The sequence below is a fragment of the Typopeltis vanoorti genome, chromosome 3 (genome assembly GCF_054136105.1).
Source record: "Typopeltis vanoorti isolate ZY-2024b chromosome 3, IOZ_Tvanoo_1.0, whole genome shotgun sequence".
In the NCBI taxonomy this organism is placed as follows: domain Eukaryota; kingdom Metazoa; phylum Arthropoda; class Arachnida; order Uropygi; family Thelyphonidae; genus Typopeltis; species Typopeltis vanoorti.
In genome coordinates this window covers 76,637,790-76,653,980 of record NC_143551.1, presented here as the reverse complement: position 1 = coordinate 76,653,980, position 16,191 = coordinate 76,637,790, and the positions used below count along the sequence as shown (strand labels likewise).

Genomic DNA, 16,191 nt, shown 5'->3' with positions numbered 1-16,191 from the left:
TGGTTCGTCCCAACTTTGCATCATCTGCAAACAACTGAATATCTCCATCCAAATCTTCGCCAATATCATTAATATACAAGTTAAATAGTAATGGCCCTAAAACAGATCCCTGAGGCACTCCACTAGTGACTTTCCTTTTCCTGGATATTGCACCCCCATACACAACTTGTTGATACCTATCAGATAGCCAGTCTCCAATCCAATGCACTAATCTAATATCCAACCCCATCTGCTCTAGTTTGACTGTCAACTTATCATGAGGTACTCTATCAAAAGCTTTTGCGAAATCCAAGTATATTACTGTGTATCCTTCTCCTCTGTCCAAGGAAGCAGTCACTTTATTGTAATAAGTAAGTAGATTACTAAAACACGACCTCCCTTTAGCAAATCCATGCTGTCCATCAAAGATTATACCATTGTTGTCAACCCAACTCTGGATCCTAGTTCTCACAAGCTTCTCCAACAACTTAACCACAACACCTGACACACAGATAGGCCTATAGTTTGATGCTTGAGTTCGATCACCTCCTTTATGAAGTGGCACAATCTTGCCCTCCTTCCACTCTTTAGGGACTTGACCAAGTGCAAGACTCATATTAAAAAAATATGTCAAGGCAGGTGTCAACTCTCTGGCACATTCCTTCAAAATACGCGGTGATATATTATCAAGTCCCACAGCCTTATTTACATCTAGTTTACTCAACTCCCCAAACACCTCTTGCTCACTTACAGTCAGTCTCTCCAGTCAGTCAGTCAGATTGGATAACAGACTTCTGAGTTGGATCAGTGATTGGCTATCAGAAAGTTGTATATGGGGTGCAGCATCCTGAAAGAGGGAGGTCACTAGTGGTGTGCTGCTGGTGTCACTTTTGGGACCACTGCTGTTCAATTTGTGTATTGGGATGATATTGGGATGGATTTAACTGGTGATATGCAGCTGTTTGCAGATGATGCAAAATTGGGGAGAGCAATGCAGAGTCAGCCAGATGTTATGGCTTACAGGAGGACTTGAATATATTGCATGAATGGGCAGGTAAGTGGAATTATCAGTTCAATGTTGCAAATTTAGAGTTTTGAAATTTGATAAACAATGATGGCATGAAAAGGATATACTTGGTGGGGAAACTTTAAAGGAGGTAGAGGAAATGAGACATCCAGGAGTGGAGGAGGACAGGGGCCACATTGCACAATTGTGAAGACATTACATTGAATAATGGCAATGATGCAGAGGACGCTGACATGCAAAAATAAAGAGGTTATGATGCATTGCATAAGGCCTTGATCAGGCCTCATATGGATTACTGTGCACAGATTAGGTTACCAGGTTTTTATGGTGACAAGGATATATTAGTAGAAAGGATCCAGAGAAGACTCACAAAGGTTGTCAGTGGTCTTTGGAACGTGGAGTACAAGGACAGATTGAGAGAATATAAATTGCAAAGCCTCATGAATAGGAGGAAAAGGGGTGGATATGATTGAGACGTAACGGCCCTTCAGAATACATGAAATTTACAGACAAAAAAATACTAGCTGTGGTGGTGGGCAGTAGATGGCGGTGAGGTAGATGATTGGTAGTAGAGGCTCAGTGTAGTGGTGGAGACGGAGAATTGTACAATAGGTGTCCTCCTGCGATGAGTCTTCAGACCCCTTGGAGGTGTCACGAATAATAATAATAATATAACCTAGTCAAGGGTTGTTATTGGATTGACATCAAAGAGATTTTTAATAGTGTTGTGTCGGAAAATGTGATGAGTCATTTCCTTTTTCCGACCCAACATAGAGTTAGCTCAGAAGGAATGGATAAGGACATACTTATGCCTCCAAACAGAAAATGTGCTCATTAATGACCCAAGAACATGTGTATATCCAGATTAGTAAATTCTAAGCAATGTTAAAGTATCCCATAAACTAAATAGAGAAGGTTTGTTAAATCTATTAAGGTAGAAAATCATGTATAAATTCTAAAAAGATGTGTACAAGCTAATAATAGTTTTAGGCCATGTCAAAGATAGTTGGCCACGGTATCAAATCGGCAGCCACCATACGTATGACAACACGACCAAGTGAGGGCACTGTTTTGGAGTATATAGGTTTCGGCGGGGATTTGAATTGCTCTTTTTTTTTCTTCTCGTTTCGTCGGTACCTGGTTTCCTGTACGGAAGGCTGTATAGCTGTGAAAAGCTTGCCGCCATGCGTGGCAAGAATCTCCCCTTGCTATATGTGCTACGTGGATCAAAGCTGCAGCTATAGTGCGTCCAGATTCCTAAGAAGAAAGGGCCACTGATGAGTTAACGTCAGTGTATAATTCAGTGTAAGGGTGTTTCGTTTCGTGTGGAACAAAGGAATAGTGAAGCCGCCATTAAAGAAAGTAGAGTAAAGAGATCCGAATATCCAGATAAAGCAAGAACGGTAAGCAGAAATCTTTTCATATTAATATCAGAGTAACCGTGGAGTAAGGAGAACTGGTCTTTAAGAACACAGCCCATTTCCGTGAAGTGTTACAAGAACTGTCTGCAGTTTGGACATTTTGTCTATATCTAAGGAAAAGGCATTTTAGGCTTGAGCCGAGTAGGAGACCGAGGCTATGAACTGTTTGTGTCTAAAGAATAATAATGTTATACTGTTAAAACCTAGTTGAATGTTAACTAAAATTTTGGGGGAGGATTAAGTCTAAAATATAAGAAGGAGCATTGCCTCAAGAAATATGTCAGAGTTACTGAATTGACTTGTATATATATGTAATTAGCATGTGTGATAGTAGATTGGTTATTTAGTATATATTGTCAGAGTCTGAGGATAGTTATATATAAGTGAAGGAATTTGTGTCAGTATAGAGGATTACAGTGTAGAAATTTTGGATGTGTTAAATTAAGAAAAGGGAGGGAACCCAGACTCTTTTAATTTAAGGATTAACTAACTTGTATCATTATGTTTTGTGCTAAATAAACGTATTTCTTTATGTGTAATCAAATGAGTTTGTCATGCTTTCTGTGGATTGAATTACCGCTTGAAAATTACGAACCATGCATAAAAGGGGAACCCACTAGTAATATAAGAAACGGGACCATGACTGCATACTTCATGATCCCTGCATTTTCTTTCTAAAGTAATCTTGGTTAATGTATCAGAATTTAGTTGCCGGCTGGGGCAGTCATTAAATAACATAAATTTGTCGGCAAACGAATTAACTGATAATAAGTAAAGTACAAAAATTTAATGATAACAAAAGATAGAGTTTAAGATAGGACAAATAAGAGATAAGACACTAATAAGACCAACGCCACCAAGATATAACAATAGAATGGGAGGGGGGGGTAGAACAAGAGGTCATTCTGGAAACTGTATAAGGAGGATGTGAGCAGAGGAAATGAGAGTGGTTAGTGAGTGGAATGCATTGCCTGAGTGTGTTGTGAATGTAGACACATTGAATCAGTTTAAGGCAAGGCCAGATGAGTTTTGTGTGCAATAGTGTGTACCTCCCACGATGAGTATCTGACTCCATGGATGTCAGATGTTAATAATAATAAATGCGTGGAAAGGCTTTTGTGTTCACAATACACGTTATTAATTTTCATGGTATTGATGGTAACACAGAATGATAAGAAAATAATATTTATTAACTCATTTGCTGATATTACATCCAGCGTCTTCAGAGCACAAAAACAGTGTCACAGTATGTGAAACAACAATTTGGTATAACAGTGGGAACTAGTTTAAAAAAAACTGAAATGGAAAACACAAGGAACTAAAGTCCTAATTAGGCTTCATCTATGTTGGAAAAAGAGGAAAACAAATATTAATTAGATCTTAAAATGACTATGCCCCAGATTTTTGTAAATTTATACAGCCATACTTGTTGAGGTTTGGAGTATGTTTTAAAGCTTTTGTTGATTCCAAAAACATCTGCTGACTTGATGAATTTTGTCTAGCACTTTTGTTTTCTTCCAATTGATCCTGTGTGAAGTGGTATCCAAGGGATGGTCTGCTAGACCCGACTTACCATAATGATAGTGCCAAAATGTATTTTTTATGTTCATCAAGGTGAATGTCAGTTCTTTCTGTCTATCCATAGTTACAAGCTTGGTGCATAGCTGATATTTATTGAGAACTCTAGATATCGTTTCAGATGTGCCTTGAATGTATGCAATGGTAACAGTCTTGCTGCAGTCTTGTGTGGTAGGCAATGGAAGGGATTTCTGGGGATCACATTCAGTATTTTTTTTTTCTATCCTATGGAGATTATAGCCATTGGCTAAAAAGGTGTGACATAAGTGAGTGAGTGAGTTCAGCAGTAAGAGCATTACAATCACACCATCATCCATCTCAATACTATGTATCCTAAAAACTAACTCACAGAGCTAGAGCTATTTTTTCCAATGACAATGCTCTTAAGCACCTCCGTAGCGCAATTGGAAGAACGACGGTACGTTATGCCCTTCGATTGGAAAAGGCCTAAGTTCGATTCTCGTCATAATGGGAGGAATCTTTATATGGACAATTTTCAATTGAAGATGAGTTAGCCGATCTCATATGGAGGTTAGCAGGATTTTTCTCCTGGAAACACAAGTTTTTCATCCCGCATACAGACAAATTGGCTCTTCAGAACACACGCAATTTACAGACAAAAAAAAAAAATTCTAGCTGTGGTGGTGGGCAGTAGATGGCGCTGATGTTGATGATTGGTAGTAGAGGTTCAGTGTAGTGGTGGAGACGGAGAGTTGTACAATAGGTGTCCTCCTGCGATGAGTCTTCAGACTCCTTGGAGGTGTCACGAATAATAATAATAATAATGCTGAACTCACTCACTTACTTAAAATGCTGATTCATTACATACTACTCCCATTCATTTTTCATGCCATCTACCTTGGTTCTGTGGAACAGCCTTCCCATGAAGTATTCCCTAAAGATTACAACTTCCACCTCTTCAAAAATAAGATCATCAAATTATTCTGTTCTTGATCACTGACCATACACAACATTTTTGCTCAAGGGCCTTGCAGCCTCTTGTGTGTGTGTGAGAGAGAGGGAAAAACTTGTGGAGGAGTACTGCTGGACAATAATCCTCCACAAGTTTTCAATTGCCAGTACTAATTACAAGCTTCTTAAAAATGCCAAAATGCAGACTTCTGGAGTATATTTATTAAAATATTAAAGTTTACGTTTAGTTAATTGCATATACTTCACTTCATAATATTTAAAGTTTAAATAAATGTAGTTTTGTAACAATGAACACTAAATGCAAAGGTGCTTGCTTCTGCAGTGTGCAAATGTCTACATGAAGCTGCAGGACTTGCATGCAGCTTCAAAGCATGCCATTAACAGAAATTCAGCAAACTTCAAATTAAGCAAATTTTTATTTAGTTATTTTTGAATACTACAATATGTACTAGCAGCTACGATGTTGTAAATGAGCAAAATTTGAGATGAGGCATGTAAATGACAATGGTGAAGGTTCCCTTTTTAGATATACTGAATTGATTTGTTACAAACAATTTAATGTCTTCATTCAATCCATTTAAAAAAAAAAAAAAGTGTTAACATGAAGGTTGAATAGCAGAAGAAGCTATTCATGAAGCCACACTTGCTCCTTTTTTCTATGCTACTTCTCCATGTGCAACTTTCCTAACTGTCACCACTCCAACTTAGTATATTCAAGTGCTTTTAACTTAGAACCTTTTAAATCAAGGACACATTAGGTAGCATATGGAAATAAAAAAAAATAATAAATAAAAAATTCAGCTAACACCTTTTATTCCCTTTTAGGTAGTAGGCGAGGCCATTTTAGTCCTAACCTTCAGAGACTGCGTGAGCAGTTCAATCTCTACTGGCAGCCAATCAGATGTAGCTGGCCCAAGACTATCACTCATTATAAGTAGCATCCAATGAAGACTAAAACATGTTACCATCTTGTGGTTCCTAACACAATATGTTGGTATCTGAAACAGTGTGGGTTCTATTGTCAACTGAGTTTATGGGACAAAAAACCTGCTGGCCCATGCTATAGGTGGACTAACTTGGGAACTTGTTGAATAAAGGCTTAGAAAAGTTCCTCTAGTCAGCAATTAGACTTAAGTCTTTCTTTGGGAAGCCTAGAGCAGAGGATGCAAAATCCACTTCCACTGAGCTACACAGGCTGTTATTACTGAAATAAAGTACTGAAACTTTTCATAAGATATTGTTTATTTTGGCAAAGACAAATGTGAGATGTCAACATATCGAACAAGAAGACTGTTGTGAATACTACTCTCATGGATTGCACACAGAGAATAATGAACTACCAAGTACAATAATTCATAGATCTTAGTACACACAGAGTTATGGCAAAAGCGAATAACTATGAGGTCACCATATTATCTGTTAACTGTGTATTCTGGCTGGTTTAATTGTTTTTTCAGAATGAAAATCTAGTTTCAGGAAGGAAAATCCTTCCACCTTCATTTGTGACTGGCTTACTCACCTTAAGCTGAAAAGCCTTTAAGGATTCTTTGCAACATAGATGGTTTTTGAACCAGGTAGTTAGCATGCATAATGTTATGTTTTGAAAAGCACCACAAAGTGCTTCTTTCAGTTGTTTGATATGTGCATTGACATCTTGTTAAGATAACCCAAAATGATTTGTTAGAGACTGAAAGATCTGGCAACATGCTAGACAGTGAAACAAAGATGCCATTTTTGACACCAGTTCATCTTCCAGTAAAAAAAAAAAAATTCACTGGTAAACAGAGGTAAATAGAGTGATGCATTGTCTTTCTTCTGAAGCAAGTATTCAACTTGAAGTCAAGATTATTCAGCTGTGGAATAAAACATTCTTGAAGCACCTTCAGTAACCATATTTCAATGGATCAGTGACAGAAAGTCACTAAGTACCTTGCAGTAAATTACTGCCCAAATAGTGTTCTTAAAATGAGAAAAATGATTTTCTTTACTGCAAATGTTTCTGAAATGACACTGTAAACTGCATATTCATTGCTTGAGAAAAATGATATAAAGGCAATGAATAGCATATATTAAGTAAATTTTCACAAAGTTGTAACATGGCATATCTAAAACTTGGGTTGTTGAGTATGAAAGTGCAGATGTCTACAAATTTATTCCAACTTATTTATTGCAATTTATTCTTGTTTGTGGTCATCTCAACCACAAACATGAATAAATTTTTCCAAGCATGGACTATTGCTTTTGGTGGAAGATCTGCACTTTCATAATATTTGAATAATATTTTAAAGAATTTCCAGTTTTCCATTCATGTATCCAAGGCAGCAATTATTAGCTTCCTTTTCATTTGTAAAAAAAAGAAGTATATTACTACACGCCACATCCAGTGAGTCATCGCAAAAAAAGCACACTACCGCAAAAAATCTACACACCATGATCTTCATAGAGCTCCATCTACAGTACAATAATATTTTTTTAGCCTGTATACGCTTACCGATTTGCTTGCATGTGGGATCAAAAACTCCGCTACCTCTAGGAGTTTTTCCACGAGTTCAGCTAACCCGCCTTCAGCTGAAAAAGCTTATGTATAGATTTCTCTTGTGATGACGAGAATGAATCTCAACATTCTTCCAACTGAAGAGCACAATATTTCGCTGTTCTCCCAATTGCACTATGGAGGCCTTATAATCACTACAGTCGCATTGGTCAGTTTCACCATACTGTTATTATTATTTGTCACCTCCAGGGAGTCCATAGACTCATCGAGGGAGGGCATTTACTCTACAGTCCTGCTTCCACCACTCACAATCCACCAATTGACCGAAACTACACAAATGCCATCTACCACCGACCGCCACCACTAGTATTTCCACAGGCAATCACAAACATTCATGCCCACGGCGGGATTCGAACCCGCAGCTTCTTGAGTGGAAAGCGGACACGCTAACCACTTGGCCAGCCAGGCTGAGCAAATTAAATACTGTATCTAAAATGAACAAAACATATCGTATATCTAGAACAGTGGGAGGAAGCGTTAAAATCTTTTATAATAATGCACAAAATACCATAAAATACTATCATATGTACTGATTATCAAAACTGGTATATTGTAATTCAAATATGTTGCCAAAGCATTCTCTCTCTCTCTCTCTCTCTCTCATACAAACACTACAGTGAGAATTAAATCAGCATTGTCGCTTCTGCATTTCACTATGGAGATAACCTGAAGGGGGATCTTCAGTTTAATTATCAATAAGAAATTCCATTTCACTATTTTGTTGGACAATCAGAATTATGAATATAGCTCAACATGCTGAATAAAATTACATTAAATGGTAATATTAAAAATGAAAAAATATTGATACTTTCTCTAGAGGAACACACCATCATATTACTGTTGTATTCCTATATTGTCATGCAGGGGAGAAATCTTAATATACTTAAAGCACTTATAGGTGCCTATGAAAACTATAAGAGGAATTGATATAAAGTTCTTAAGGAACTCTTTGAAAGCAAAATGGGATGAGAAACTGATATCATGCCACATTTAACCAAGTGACATTATGATCTTTAAACTCGGTTAAAGATAATCATAATTGGTAAATTCTTTCTCACTTATACCAATGCAGCTCAATTGTAGATAAAATAATACAAATATAAGAAATCAAAAATTGTAATATAAATCATTCGGACATGGCAGCGTTCACGCAAAAATAAATCATCATCTTCACTCATTCACTGCAGAACTCCAACTGAAGTTTGAACTAGAAACAAATTTGAAAATGTGGAAAGGTTCTAGTAGATGGTGCAAATACCACTAAACGCTTCACCTAATGTTAGTTTCTAAAATGCAACTCGTTTCAAATCAAATTTGAATTCAAATATGCTAACATATTTTATTTTCCAAAAAGGAGGATTGGAAGGATAGCTATCTCCACCCTCAGACAATCACGGATAGCAGGCCCAATGATAACAATTATTTTAATAAACGTTAAAAGTACTGCAGATAACTACTGTTATAGTGTGGTTCTTAACCTAGTATTAAGTTAAATATTACTCTCCGAAATAACGAGTTCTAGTCGATTTTGAATTGCGGGATTGAACGTGTGGGTTTTCAGGAGACAGATCCTACTTGCCCATGACAGATAAACTAATTCGACATAAGTCTTTCTTCAGGTAGCCTAGGCTATGGATACATGCGCTATTTCCACAGGACTGCAAAGGCCTCCAAAATGTTAATCAACATGTTACTCATTTTGTAATTTGCGTTGTATGAAATATTCATTTTGTAGTGCAAAATGTTTAGCATCATGATTCTTTCAGGGATTTAGGACTAGTAGTTTGCGTTTCAGCATTCCATCAATTCTGTTTGTCTACAATTCTCTGTTTCTCCACGACTTACTTCCTTTAGGCAGGTAGTATCAGAATATCTTTTTGGATATTGAATGGACCATTCGAACCTTTGTTGTTGCTATTATTATTATTATTACAAGGTACTTCTGCTGTGTCCTAGGACTCATGAATTGTAGACCGGTTTTCTGCGATGTGTGTTCTCTGTATCTATTTCTTTTTGTATTTTAAGATTTCATTTATTACTGAGTCGATTTCAGTATTTAGGGTTTTTTTTGTGTGTCCTTCATCATGGAGTTTAGTATTCTGCATTTCTCCACTTTTTTTAAATTCCGTATTTCTCGCATCTATACGGTAGACATGGTTTTGCCAGACATTCACACTCATTCTTGTATGCTTTTCAGTAGGACCTGATTTGAAAATATTATGATCCCCTGTTATCTTTAAAAATTTTGAAAATTTTCAAAATGAAGTTTTGTAAATAAAAAGATTCGAAGACGACCTCGACAAGAAATTATATTCTTGTCCTTATAAATCCAACGTTTCTGTATTCTTTTTCTCTCGTTTTTTTTTTTTTTTCGTTATTGCGCTGCTGTGTTTGTAATCAATTTCTGCTTTCGGTGATTTCATATTTTTCTATTGTTTGTATACTTCTTGTTTTCGATTATTGCTTCTACATTCTCATCTCAGTTCCATATTTTCCTTGACCTCTTGCAGAGCCTTTTGGCTCTGTGACTTTCCTCTTACTGCACTTATTAATAAACTCCTTTCTTCCCCAGTTGGGAACAGGCGTAAGTCTTTAGCTGATACTTTTGGAAACCTTGGTGGCTGGTTTACATACACCCAAGTCATCGCCAGAAGATTAGTTCAATTTCCTGCAGGGGCAATGACAGACAAAAGTGATAAGAAAGTAGACCAGACTTATCATCCTTATGTTAATCTTAACTATTATATACCACAGTATTATACAACAGATTTTTCTCTGTCCGAGGGATTAAGAAACTCACTCTTTTTTTAGATGAGATTAGGGTCGTTGAATTTACACCGAAGCAGCTAGTGCTATGATACAATGCATTATGTCCAGTGCTTTTTTTTTTTTTTTTTTTTTTTTTTTTTTTTGAGACGGCAACGCAACGGTATGGCATACCAGCACCTTGATCAACAGTGCCTGTAATATATGGATGCGGGCAATTTACATTGTGATATTCAAGTAATTTTTATTTCCTTAGTGTGCAAATAAGTTTAGTTACTTAATGAATTTTGCATTCTTCTAAATATCCAATGTTAAGATATTTGCCATATATATATATATATATATATATATATATATATATATATATATATATATACAGGGTGTTCGGGATAAATTTGACAGTTTCGTAAGGAAAAAGAAAATCTTCTTTGTATCTATTAAATTTAATGAATTGACAAAAAAACATTACAGGCAGAGTTAATTACAATACTATCAACAAGATTTACTCAAAATAACCACCATTAGCATCGATCACAGCTTCAATTCTGCTTCGGAACCTCGAACAAGCTGATGCTACAGTCTCCCTGGGAAGGGCCGCAAAAACTGTTTTAGTTTTATCCATTAACTGGGCTTTTGTATTACTGGAAGTGCGATTGGTGTCTTTTTCAACTGCGCCCCATACAAAATAATCCATGGGGTTAAGGTCTGGGGAGTTTGGAGGCCAAACATTTGGACTGGTGAAGTCGTAGAAATTTTCAGACAACCATTTTTGACTTTTCCCAGAGGTGTGGCAAGGGGCCGAATCCTGCTGCCATACATACGGCCTACCATTGGCTACCCTTGTTATCCAGGGCTTGACTACAGTTAGCAACTCCACGAACAAAGCCCGAATTCCAATGCCAGGGTTCTTCAACACCTGTTCCTGCAGATTTGCGAGGAATTCTGCTGTACGAACGCAATCAGATCGTCTGCTAGGGATCTTTCTTCTTGCTACATCCTCGTAGTCACCATTGCAAGTCTCTAGTTCATGCCTGATTGTTTTTACTGTATTCAGGGAGCATTGGGCAGCAGTCGTAATATCCTTATTTTGATGGCGGGCACGAATCATCATGATACAAGTTATTCTCTTCCATGATTCAGGTGGGTTCTAGCTATCCATCCTTTCTGACATCTTGTATATGAATGAAGAAGGGTCCAAACTTTTAAATGAAGAGAAGTGTGTGTTAATACATGTAACTTACGGAAAAATATAATTAATTATAAATATGTCAAATTTATCCCGAACACCCTGTATATCATTCTGGATTTCCCTTTCAGTCGTTTCCGACCGTAGGTGACTTTGTAAGCATTGCCCACAAAGTATTTCTGGTGAGATTTTTACTGGGTAGCTCACCATTGCTTTTCCCTTTAGTCGAAAGAGATCAGATAAAGGTTCCTCACGTCACTGACGGAAATCGAACCCAGGTCTTTCCGACCAAAGGGCTTCATCTATACCGACTGAGATACTTCGTATCTCAGTCGGTATAGACGAAGGGATATATATATATATATATATATATATATCCCTTCTTCTATTATCTCTATCAACTGCGTGTATTCCTCTGTTCGGTGTTTGTTTGCTTCTTTTTTGCAGGAAAAAAAAAACCAGCCGCTTCTATATGAAGCCAACTAAGTCATGTTCTTTGAAATTACTTATATAAAGATTAATTTGCATTCTAGACAGGGTGAACTTAAATCATTCCAACTAAAGTTAATGATTGGGCTAGAGAAACGGGTTTCTTCTGGAAAAAAAAAATACTTGTATGCACTGCAGACTGCTTAGCCGTTCAATATCTTCATTTTATTCCCCTTCAAAAAGAGTGTTTAACATTTTCATCTAAATGTTGAACTAAAATGAATCTCCCGGAGGTTTTTGCTTGGCTTAACCCTCTAAAGTTTCATTTGCAATAGGGTCAGAAATCCAATGTCAGATTCAACGCTGATTTTTTAAATATTCTGCTATTAATGATCTACAATGTTCACTGTTTTCTGATTAGTCATTACATATTCTTATCCCCTTTATTTTTTTCAATGAAGTGAATTTATGACAGTATCTTTTTTTAAAACAAGTATTAGTAATTTTATTATACTATTAGTAAAATATTAGTATACGTGAAATAGCTTTCAAGTATAGTTTGTTTCTATGATACATATTTATGTTTTCTACCAAAAGGCTGTAAACCTATAGCACATCAATGCAGTGCGCAAGCTAAGAATTTTTTATTATTATTTGTATTTATTTTGCACAGTCCACAAACCCTGTCCCAGAGACTAAATAGTTTTCACGCAAATTCAGGCTTTCAATTAGTGAGGCAGTGGTCTCACACCAGTCGACGAAATTCATCACAAGCATTCATGTCCGCGGCAGAATGAATTTTGACCAGCAGGTCAAATATTTGAACCGAGTGAAATGTTTCCCTATTTTGACATTGCAATCTCGCATTATTAAAGAAGTAATTTCGGGTGTATCTTGCATTCGTCATTTTTTTGCATATATGAATAAAATATGTCTATTTTTCTCTCCTCAGGCACACAAATATCCATGAATAGTCAGGAAGGCACTTGATTTATTTTGTAAATGCATGATTTTTTCCTTAAGAGATTAATGATAATGATTCCTGCTTTTACTTCATTTTTAACTTCTTTACAGATATAATTATTGCTTTCATCCGAACTGCTTCCCTTGTTTTTATGACTAACATAATATTTCCTTACGTTAGATTATCTAACAAAGAACTATTTAATTTCATTCTTTTCTTTCTCATTTCCCGTTCGTATCCATTAATTTGTACGAGTCGTTTTCCAGAAAGTAGTTCGAGTTCTTTTATTCTAAGACATTTGAGCAAGATAAAACTGGTTGGTGGTTACCGGTTATCCTTAGCCTAATGTAGTTAGGCAATAACTCAATTTTTAGCATTATGGCATGAGTGAAGCAAAGAGAAGACCGCCATCATTCTGCCAAATGTAAAAAAGCAGCCATTCTTGAACAACTCAGATGTTTTTTTTTAAAAAAAAAAATATATATATATATATATACTCGTAGCTTTTCATTAGGGGGGGGGTACAATATTTCACCACGGTCATCTCTACCTTAACTACGCTTGATAAGATTTCATTGAATTTTAAGATGTAATCATGAAAAAAAAAATGACAGGTTTGAAGCTATATGATATTGCTTTGTCACGACCAAGGAAAAAAAAAAATTATCTTTATCTATAACTGAAATCAATGATTTCACAAAAATTTTAGAGTAGATTAGAACATTTACACTTGACCAACTCATTATATTGCTTTAATGGTTAAAAAGTCAGATTAAAATCTTCCGAAGTTCTGTTATTCTTAATTTGGAATCGCTGCTAAAATATTGGGAACCGACTAATAGCATCTACCGTCTATCACTGGAGAGTTATCTATGGTGTTCATTTGTCTCAAGATTGTTTACTGTCCAACTTTATTTTTTCCTCATCGGCATTAAATTTTTCAGGTCAATAATGATTAATAAGCTAAGTGGCACACTTAAATTATTTCTATCTAGGGACTTGTGAATTTGTCGCCCTAGCTCCTACATGGAGGCGAACACTGATCTCTATGCGTATCTCTCAGCTCAGCTCCAAGTTCTAAGTTTACTTGACACGTATTCATATTCATGAGTCCAATATTTTAAGAGCCCTAAACCAGGTTCCCAAGTGGTGCATGTCAAATTCATGATATTTTCCCAATCACCAAATTCAGATCCTATCTCGAATAACTTCCTTGATCCAGGTCTTTGTTCTTCTAGATCACCTTTAAGCAAGTACTAACTTATTATAGTAATCAAAAATTAATAACAAAAATTAGTTGTCGCAAGAGTGAGCAATGGCAAAACTGCGAATTCCTAAATAAATTGAGAGATGTAACTGGCAAAGCAAATACTTGCAGCATCGAAATTAAAAAAAAAAAAAAAAAAAAAATGTATAAAAGGAGAAAAAAAATTGTTTATGTTATAAGTCCTTCCTTTTCCGAAAGATAAAGTTGTGGTCAACGCAGTTCGAAGAGCTCGTTACGTATTACATCTGTTTGCTTAAAGAAACACATTAATTAACCTGAGAGAAAGGGAGCATCAGGAACTCTTCTGTTAAAGCTACCTCCTGGAAGTTTTGCAAGGCGTATTTGTGCGATTTCCGGTGTAGTTCTTCGCAAGAGTGAGCATCGGCAAAACTGCGAATTCCTAAACAATTTGAGGGATGTAACTGGCGAAGCAGAAACTTGCAGCATGCTTCACGAACGCTGTATACTTGAAGAAGACTAGCTACTGGTAACAGAACCTGAAAAATTAAAACATTCCATTCAGAAAGTAACAAAGATAAAGTAATGAATTATCTATTAATTACCTTAGGTTTAATTGTGGGAATAAAAAATGAGATTTCAGGACAATAACAATTGAATGCCCATAAATCTGAAAAGGTTTATTTTATTTGTAAGTATTAAAAAATCGGTATAAAATAAGTATAAAAAATTACGTATAGATAAATATTTCTAATCTTCTCTATTAGCACGTTACTGAATATATAATTCGGTGTTTTAAAGTTCCTAAAAATGAACTTTGTTAACCGTCTACACGCGCAGACATTACATTTCAAAAGCCAGCCATTTCTCCAACTTTGAGAAGCTTTATGAAAAACGTTAATGCAAGTGACGTCAAAACATGACGCCAGATTTAGCTGATCAAGGTTGACTTTGATCAACTAAAACGTCTTATGGATATAGCTCATTAAAAACAGATGTATTGTATATAGAACAAAACATATTCTCAAAAAGTAGCCCAATGCTCCTACCAAAAGAGCTAATGATTTCATCTTGATATATACAAAAAAAACAAACAACAAAGAATAGATAAAAGATGTGTGCTAGAAAAATAACATCAGCAGCAGATGGCAGGCACTTGAGTTACAAAAGTGCGCATAACTCAAGTTACTTGAGTTACGCGCACACACACACACACACACACACACACGAAAACTTTACATTCACTTATTTCTCAATCTCCACATCCTATCTTGAATAACTTTAAAAGAGGAAAAGAGGTTCGGGTGCTTGAGAAAACTGAATCTTCAAAATATCAACAGTAACTGATGCTAATACAATTAAAGTGATCCAACAGACAAAATTGATAAACAGCACTCAATAAAATCTGAAGGCTGCATCATTCTCGAAGATATCCCCATAAAATATAAAATCGGAACTCCAAGAAGTATTAATAACCGCATTGGCCACTATTATTTGACTCTAAAATGATAACATACCTGTCTGTCAACTGAATGTGTTGTGATCTTTAGGTTGCTTATCTGTTTTGGGAAAGAAGAAATGATCTGTCTACATCTAAAGCTGGTCCGATCTAGATGGTAAGGTACTACAAATGTCGTTCACATCTACATCTTTTACGAATATGAATTTAAATCTTTCCAACCAAGGAGAATGTGTTGTTCTTCCGCCAAACAGGCTAGCAGATGAAGCTTTTGTTCTAGCCTATATTGTTCTTTCCTTCTGGCTCTGGTTCCCACTTACGTACTTTTGTGCTGAAGCGCTTTCCACAGAGTTTGGCTACTGAAGTGGATGCTTTTACCTGCAATATGAGCTGCTCTGCTCGGTGGTGAGATGAGCCTGCCATTGGGTAGAGCCACCGCTGAGGGTTCTTCTCAGTGGTGGATGCTGGACCGTACTTATGCACAGTCGCACGAGGCGCTAGCTCTAGCTGGGGCCCCCGAAAAATTAGTGCCAATTTAAGAGCCCCAAACAATGAGAGATAAAAATTAAGAATTAAATGTATAAATAATTAAAATTGAACATAAAAATTATGATTGTTTTCTGTTAAATTTCCTATATCACTATAATATATATAGCTCAGAAAAAGTGCG

General features: G+C 36.2%; 1 protein-coding gene across 1 annotated transcript in view; it reads right to left on the bottom strand.

Moving 5' to 3' along the window:
* The window catches only part of LOC150108287 (kelch-like protein 17), a 128,284-nt gene that overhangs the window by 89,522 nt on the left and 22,571 nt on the right, over window positions 1-16,191 (bottom strand). The window contains exon 3 of the mRNA XM_090390437.1: window positions 14,380-14,601. Coding sequence (XP_090246563.1) covers window positions 14,380-14,601 — 222 coding nt within the window. The remainder of the gene's footprint in view (window positions 1-14,379; window positions 14,602-16,191) is intronic.